The sequence below is a fragment of the Mytilus trossulus genome, unplaced genomic scaffold, assembly GCF_036588685.1.
Source record: "Mytilus trossulus isolate FHL-02 unplaced genomic scaffold, PNRI_Mtr1.1.1.hap1 h1tg000050l__unscaffolded, whole genome shotgun sequence".
In the NCBI taxonomy this organism is placed as follows: domain Eukaryota; kingdom Metazoa; phylum Mollusca; class Bivalvia; order Mytilida; family Mytilidae; genus Mytilus; species Mytilus trossulus.
The window spans coordinates 1,102,813-1,111,648 of NW_026963292.1; the positions used below are offsets into that span (position 1 = coordinate 1,102,813).

An 8,836-nucleotide genomic window follows, 5' to 3' on the forward strand; every position below is an offset into this window, starting at 1 on the left:
ACGATGGAAATACTTATAAAAATGATTGCTAATTTCGAATATTTTAATAGTAACTTCCGATCATCAAGGCGAAATCAAAATTATAGAGTGTTTATAAAGCGCAATGGTGTTTGGTCTTAAAGGGGGGGATTTTGGAACTATAATGGCATGTTAACAGTTGTATATATAAAAACAAACCACTTGTCAATGCCACTGAGTCGTACGACAAAGAACTTCCTTCAAAGCCATTCATTATAACAAATTTTAATATCAATAGCGTAAGAAAAAACATCGAAATATAGAAAACTTAGACATCCACATATATTTTGCTGTTTTTTGCTAATTACATTCCACATAACTCCGTATCTATTGTGCAATCACATTTTCGATTTCTCTGTGTTGAAATTGAAATTTAAAACAACCTATTGAACTGGATTTTTTTTCTATTCTATTGCATAATCAAACAAAATAAAAAATGCGGTTAAATGATATACTGCGACATTCGATGAACGGTATTAACCGAATACGCAGCTACAAGTCAAAATAAGGATAGATAACTCTGTCAGTACAAATCGTGTGGTAAATGGTTGATAAATTAAGGCAACAGTAGTATACTGAGCACTGTTCGAAATTCATAAATCGATTGAGAAGAAAACAAATCCGGGTTACAAACTAAAACTGAGGGAAGCACATCAGATATAAGAGGAGACCTGCGACACAACATAAACACAACACTAAAATGCAACACACACAGAAACGAACTAAAGAATAACAATGGCCATTTTCCTGACTTGGTACAGGACATTAGAACAATATATGGTGGGTTGAACCTGGTTTTGTGGCTAGCCAAACCGTCCAATTTTATGGCAATATTAAATATAACATTAAAATGACAACATTAAATTACATTACATGATAAGTTGTTATATTTGATTATGTGCATTTTATCTTCAATTTACACTAGGTAAAATGGCAATACAAGATTTTTCCCCAAAAAAAACTACAGAAAAAAAAATACTTTAAAGATATTGGTTTTATTTCACTATTAATGTTATGATATTTTATTTAGTAGTGATATCGTGCATTGTTTTAAAACTCTATAATTAAGTTTGTTTAGGAGAGGATTCTAACAAGTTTTGATAATTTGGTTTTGGATACGTTTCCTATGTACTACATGAATAATTGTGTAATGTAGTCTTGCTGTAACTTGTCAGGCTTCCTTGGTGTTTTACCTTCCTCATAGAAATAAATACAATTGTGTACATTTGTACATATTTAGTTTTTAGTTATGTAACTTTGTGTATTTTAATGCATATGTCATAATCACGGGGGGGGTCTCTTCCTATATAAAGGTATATACATATGTGCCGCTGGAATGGGTCCCTTTTTTGATCCGTCAAATATATCAATGGGGTGCAATTTTACCGAGGAAATATATCAATAGGTAGTAATTGACCGATTGTAGGTACTATTTGAGCTGATAAATATATGAATGGGTTATGATTTCGCTGTGAAATATATGTATAGGTAGGGATTTCACAATTATTCAATATATGAATGGGGGGTGTTTTTAAAATCCCAGCTGCACACCTGTACCCAAAATCCCATGTTGAGACCCCCCGTGGTCATAATATACATGGATTACAACAAACTTTTTTTTTGCATCAAAAACTACTATTAAAACTATATGGAAAAATATAATGAGAAAGGCAAATTTATTTACAGTATGAACATAATAAATGACAAAGCCGCCATTTTGAAAATTCCAACATAGTCGAACATTTATAGTTTAAATTGATTCAACACGCCATTTGCCAACGAACTAAACTGTTAAACATAGAATGCAGTGCTAAACAGATGTTTCATATTACAATATAGTAGCAAATTTATACTTTTGTGAAACTGATGTATACGAAGGTTAATGTTTATTAGTTTTACAATACAGACTATAAGCCGAGATGGAAAAATGAGCATTATTTACAATTAATCAGGAACGTAATGTCCATTGAAATAAACCTATCAGGTTCAATATGTGAAGAAAGATATATTTATGAAGACAAAGGAAAAAACAACAAAAGCTAGCAAACGGAATCATTAGAGTTTTTTCAACATGTCTTACATAGTTTGGTATGTTTTAACGTCATTGCAAATCATGATGTCATACGAATAAAATATTCCAAGCTGAATGTTGGCCAGTTACGTGTATGCTGCAAATTTTTAAAATCTTTCTTTAAAATGAAAGAAATCAAGTAAACATGGTGTCTCACTTCTAAGTTACGTTACGTTAACTGTTGATTTGACAGTAAATTGGAACCAGCGAAAATAAACAATCAATTATAAATTGCAAAGTTTGTAGGAATTATACGAATTTAACACATATTTTTCTAGAGTTTTTTTTCAATATGTACAACTCATGCAAACCAAACACTTGTATGTATACTTTTGATTTTTTTTAAGCTTTACATTATTTTTTTCCTCAGGGGGTAAAAAAGATATGGCCTGGACTAGTGTGAAAATATGAAACAAATTGATGGCTTGCACGAATAACTTAGTAGCAGTATTATTTAGATATAAACGTCTAGGTAATGTTGTGTTGGATTGTGCACTCGTACAAGATTTACCACGATACCAGCTTGATTGTTTTAGCATAGCGTCACCAGCTTTAATTCTGAGATCGGAATTCACACATATAGGTACAATTTTTTCCAAGATTAATTACCTCCCACCCGTAGTTTTTAATCCGAACCATACGGATAACGTTAGATTTTTCACTTGGTTCGTTTGGTAGCCACCTGAAATACTCCATCGTTGATCCATCGTTGTATGCCCATTTACCTTGTGTCTTTTTACCTTGTATACAGATTCCATCAGGGTACACTTTTCCGATGTCAGCTGCAATAAATGCATGTCTTTAATTATTATCTATAAGGGTTAAAATATTTGCTGTTGTGAACTTGACCTTTAACACAGATGCCTCAAAATGAATTTAAGTATCTTAAACATGTTAAACAAAAGCTCATTACCCTTTCGTAATTGATACATCCTTTTAATTATTAACGATATTGTCTGGAGGAAGTTTGTTCTCTGAAGTATAAATAAACAATAGATGTTCCAAAGGAAGTGTACCAAAGTTTAAGACGATTGGTTCAAAAGATATAATTTCGAAAACATTGTATGCTGCTGGAACTTTATCTTTGACTATTGACCCATTGACTTCATTGGGGGCCTTTTCATTCATGGGTTATTAATCTAACACATATTGTTAAAGATCTCTGATAAATACCATAACATATAACCGCTGTCACCGTGACCTTTGAACACTGACTTAAAGAATTGGGTTAATAGTCCAATAATGTCTTATTATTGTATATCTTCTAAAGTATTTATATTCAATTGATGATATGAGAGTACTAAGGATATTTCTAAATACTTAGGAATATTCTGGAAAACTGGAATCAAGTACATATATGTGGCATTGGTTGAAAGGTATTAAAGATAAAGTTGTTGTATCTGAGATAACCCTTTTTAAACATTGTGGATAAGGAACTCTCGTATTATCTTTCCTTAAGGTAGTGAAGGAAATTATATTATTTGTTAACGTTTGATTGCAAATGATTGATACCCATTCATTTTAGAAATCTTAAGATTTTTTGTTATAAAGAAATATGTTTTCCTTTCTTTTCCCGTAATCATATCATGCTTATTGCATTCTTTTTATAATTATATCATTTAATATTCCTAAAGTGAGCAGATAATATAATGATTTATTACTTACACATATTAAGTAACTTTTCGGTATTGTAAATCCTTGGCTTAAAATGTTCGGCTCTAAGTGTTTCTGATGGAGGCAAATCCATAAAACTGGTTCAGACGCATTACAATTTATAACGTGGTGTTTTCTATTTTATTGTATTACTTAATTACCTGTTACAAGCTTGATATGCTCGTGTCTTTCATTGGAATCAATACGCATGAGCTCAGTTCCTGGACACACGAAACCTGTATCAATAACAGATCCTCGAATTGGCGGTTTAAATTCATAACACAAGTCCAGTTCTCTGTAGTAGAAGAAGTTGACCAAACAGCGACCGGCACCTGGGAAGATGGTTATTAACTGTAGTTATTATAGTATATGGAAAACAATATTGATAGATGAAATAGTTAGTAAACAAAAAATGTTTATTTTAAGATCAAGAAATTTATTGTTTAATATATCCGTCAATGGTGTTTTTTTTTATCTAAGAATAGAGGATTATGTGGGATTTTCATCAACTATTGACGGACATTTTAAACAAATATTTCTTTACACAGTGTCCATATTAAAAACAAAGATGACATTGTTATCTAACAAAGTAAGTCAAAAAAATATCATCCTGAATGTTAACGTTGGAAGATATCAAATTTTCTACTACTAACACTGTGAGAGAGACCCGAGTTGCAATTATAGTTTTCTGTCTTGGCATAGAATTGTTTGTAATGGCAAGTTCCTTGAAGACATTTGTAAATCAGAATTTCAAACAAAGCTGTTGATTTGATATTAATGTCCAGCGTTTCCAATGCAAATTTCAAGTAGGTGAGTGAGTTGCAGGAACTTATGTCTATACATTAAGTGAAATACTTGAGAAGGTGTTATGCATAAAACAACAAGATAAAGCTTTCAACACTATTATTTCACTACTCTGCTTCACTATTTGCTTTTCATTTTGGATATTTCAACCTCACAGACTTACCAAAAAGGCTAACATTATGCAAAAAAACAACATAAAAAACAAAACACTTAGCAACACCAACCGGAACTGAGGTCAACAGGGCACCAGCTGATTACCATGATTAATTTGACATTGAAGGCGATAACAATAGATTGTAATGAATAACTTATAACGGGTTTATTTTTTTCTGAAAAAAAGACTCATTAGTGACGCTCGAACCAAAAACGTTTAAAAGGTAATATAACGTAAAAATTGAAAAGCATTGAGGACCAAAACTGGAGTAGAAAATCATCAACATGTGGAAAAAAATCTACGTTTAACATAAACAACAATAATTCATATCAACACAGAATTGCAGACTATGGTATGGTGATACAATTGGGAAGGAAACTATCCTTCGGCAGTAACATCGACCCTGTGTTTGTAAATCAACTTATGATATGTCTCAGGACTAAATGTTTTAACCTGAAAAAAATGACGTTACTTGTGCATAAACTTATAAAACTTACGTTCCTGTGAAAGGTAAAATTTCCACCCTTTTTCTGAGAATGACATCACAGTATAGGTGAACGGATTTGAATGTAAAATACACATTCCTGTAAGATTGTTGTAGAAGAATGATACACAACGCTTATTTGACAAACACATCACACCGCATTCACGTACAAATTTATTTAAATAGGTTCCAATGGCGTTCTCTACTTCGTACAAGTTGTCATATTCAGGTTTAAGGTGCGCTGAGATCAATCTAGTTCTTGATTCACTTATAACAGCAATGAACATAGTTTGCATGTATAGAAATATGATAGATATGATAATTTTTGTCATGTCGAATGACATTCCAAGCAGATTAACTTCAATAGCTTGCTCTCACAAAATTATCAGTAAGTGGTTTTTCTTTGCGCTGACATTATATCATCAGGTGATGCGAATTATGTCATGTATGTGTTGATTGGTCTGTTTCAATTTTTGAAATATTCAAGCTATGTTTTTTTCCTGATTGAAGATATTTTCTTGGTTTACTGCTGAAGCGTTTAGGTTTGTTAAATTGATGTCAAATACGGTTATATTGATATAATTATAATTAATTAATGAGCTTTTAAAATTACATAACTACTCGATTGGTTGCATTTTAAACGGATGCTTTTATTATCTACTTCTTCTAAATCTCGACCAAATGACTTACAAAGTGTATGTAAATGTAAGAGGACGATTAGTAAAAGAAAAACACGTAACTGGGCAAAACGTTAGTAATTTAAAAGTTCATGCATACGACAAATAAACACAAAACAGTTTGACACAATACTATATTGTATTATATTATATACTTTATAGTATTTAACGTATTTATAGATTATCGTTTATCGTCTCAACGATATTGATTTTTCTCGCATGAGCCGGCACGGCGAAAGTGAGAAAAGCAAACAATCGAGTGGAGATGACCATTAATAATCTGTTTATCGCTATTTTACCTATGACGACGTTGTCAATTTCATGTCAATGTCATGAGCAACGCCACGTGCCCCCTTAGTTTCAAGCGATAACTTTTCATATCACTTGACTCCTCTGAGATAGGAATTTATCAGTCATCAAGATCAAAGAAAAATTTCTTAAAACAGCGATAAATATAGATTATCGTGAAATTGTAGAGCATTTTGTTTCTATTTTGGCTCTGTAAATGTATTGAAAATATAACATTAATTAAAATTGAAATATCATTTGAAACACATCCATCAATACTATTAAAAAAGAAATTTCATTTAGCCTCTGAAACCATACAAAGTCGGAAATATGTGTGATATGACGTATGAATGAAGTGTTTTGTACTGCCTTAATTAGTCTTTGAAAAAATCTTTTTTCCACGGAAAGCCCATTTTTTGAGAAAATATTCAAATTCGGAGACCATTATCGATCCGTGTCTTATACGCTTTCGTGCATGCTCAGTCAACGTACTGCCAATTTTATTCAACATCCGATTTAAACGACATTTTTTTTTCCATTGTGTTATATAATTACTCATTTTAATCCCTTTCGGTTATGTCAACGGATATAAATATAGACGAACTATATATACATTGAAAATATTGATAAAAACACTTTTATACAGTACGAACTTAGACAGCATTATAACATATTCGAGGTCATTGCTAACATAACAATGTTAAAGAGCATTAAAACTGAAAATTTCGAAACAAAGTGTACAAAAGGCAATCGTTGCCTGGGAGTGCACAAAAACTAAGTTGTTACAATGTATTTAAGTTATCAGGCTTATAAACTGAAACAACAGACGCGCGTTCCGTCTACATAACCTCATCAAATGCAATCGAATATAAAACAGTCGGCATTTTGAATATTTCTACATTTCAATAATATAACAATTTAACGAAATAATACATTTTTGTAATACAAGCTAAATAAAAGTTAAAAAAAAAGATAAAAAAGCGAGACTTAAAATCAATTATTGTGGCTGATAAAATTCAGCATTTATGATGCACTTCTAGCCCAAAGAAATTTCAGATGGTATCGCACTTAAATCTGTTATTTGTCAGTTTAACAAAGAATGTGACCTTTGCTGGTTATTGCTTTCATATGAATAGACGGTAAGATACACATTTTATTTTGCAACTAAAATGAGAAAAAATCGAAGCGAAAGAGAAAAGCAATTATAGGTTTTATGTTAATAGGCAAACATTTTAAACAAATCCGGTTAAATTCGACTTTTAAGAGGACTAACCACTAGAAGAAATCGTTTGAAAGTTTGACGTAGATTAATAACATGTAGTGCTCAACGTTACGCATGAACAGTTCTATCATGTCAGATTTTGGCTCTTCGTCAAAATACTAGACAAAACTTGATTTACCCCTATGTTGTATTTTTTAGCCAACCCAACCATCTTGGTTGACCGGTGGTGTCGTCGGACATATATTTTTAAAGAAGATACCTCAATGATGATTGAAACTAAGTTGGTTAGATTTTTCCAAGTTGTTTCAGAAGAGAAGATGTGTGTTCAGCCCCAGTCACAACAGATCGTACGATTTTTTGTCGTGGAAGATCTATAAAATAGTTGTCGTGGCACTGTCGTGCAAAATGTCAAAAAAATATTTCGAGTGGTTACATGCTACGACATGTCCATGATGTTTCCACGATGGGTACAATACAGAAAAAAAGATGGTAATTGTACTGTCGTGGGTTTATCGCAAGTGAGTGGTGCGACCATGATGCACCCGAAAAGAAAAATTGTCATAAGAAAGGTGGTATCAGTAAACTTGGTTGATGGTGACTAGACCCCTATCACAAGCTTAAACTATTTGGAAACTTCTGTAGACGACCCTGCTGATAATGTCGTCACTGTTACGGGGGACGGGGACATTCCCGCCGAATTGTATTTTTCTAAACAAAACGAAAATGTGTGTTGCACGACGAACGTACCACTGTCGTACGACATACAATCAATGTTGTGCGACCATCGTACGAAATTTGATGATCTTGAGACAATCATGCGACTGTATCACGAGTGTTTTGCGACAGTCGTGAGATTGTCGTATGACAGTCGTGCGACAATCGTACGATTGTTTTTTTTTATTAAAATGGTTTATTTTGGCACCCACGACAATGTGTTAAGACACTCTCACGACAGCCACAAGACAGTGACACGACAAAAAAATGGTAGAGCAAAAAAGGTGCATGTTCAATTTTCGTCCCACGACACACGACAGCGCCACGATGCTGAGTATCGTGCGACTGTCGTGCAACTGTCGTACGATGATCACAGGTGACCCACGATTTGACCAAATAGATGTTTCGTGGGTTCGTTGTGACCAGGGCTTAATGGATTAGGACGACAGATGACGACGGACGATTGGCGACGACTTACGATAGACGACGACGGACAACAGACGTACGCGTCATATGATAAGAAATTTTTTGGCAAGGAGAGCTTTAAACGATAAACGAAAACAACACCAACACTATATAGAAAACTAAAAACTGAGGAATGGAAACAGAATTCCTAATTTAGAATGCTAGGTCTGTTCATTATAATCGTCATGTAGGTGCAGTTTGATTGGAAATAATAATTTCTCTGAAGTATGCCACAACATTTTTCTCCCTCCTTAATAATTTAATTTTGATCCAAAATTGTGTTTAA

At 32.9% G+C, this 8,836-nt stretch overlaps 1 protein-coding gene across 1 annotated transcript; it reads right to left on the bottom strand.

Moving 5' to 3' along the window:
* Nucleotides 1–2,129: 2,129 nt before the first annotated feature.
* LOC134699327 (uncharacterized) lies at nucleotides 2,130–5,471 on the bottom strand. The gene is made up of 4 exons (XM_063560939.1): nucleotides 5,198–5,471; nucleotides 3,904–4,074; nucleotides 2,699–2,871; nucleotides 2,130–2,186 (listed from the first exon to the last, which is right to left on the bottom strand). Exons 1-4 carry the CDS (start codon nucleotides 5,469–5,471, stop codon nucleotides 2,130–2,132), a joined length of 675 nt encoding a protein of 224 aa, XP_063417009.1.
* Between the last annotated feature and the right edge of the window lie 3,365 nt (nucleotides 5,472–8,836).

What these genes read in the sequence shown, in the direction of transcription:
- LOC134699327 (XM_063560939.1), bottom strand. Translation starts at nt 5,471, where the DNA reads ATGTTCATTGCTGTTATAAGTGAATCAAGAACTAGATTGATCTCAGCG. An exon ending in GCATATCAAGCTTGTAACAG is followed by an intron (nt 2,872 to 3,903) that starts GTAATTAAGTAA and finishes CATTTATTGCAG; the next exon opens with CTGACATCGGAAAAGTGTAC. An exon ending in TTAAAAACTACGGGTGGGAG is followed by an intron (nt 2,187 to 2,698) that starts GTAATTAATCTT and finishes AAAAATTTGCAG; the next exon opens with CATACACGTAACTGGCCAAC.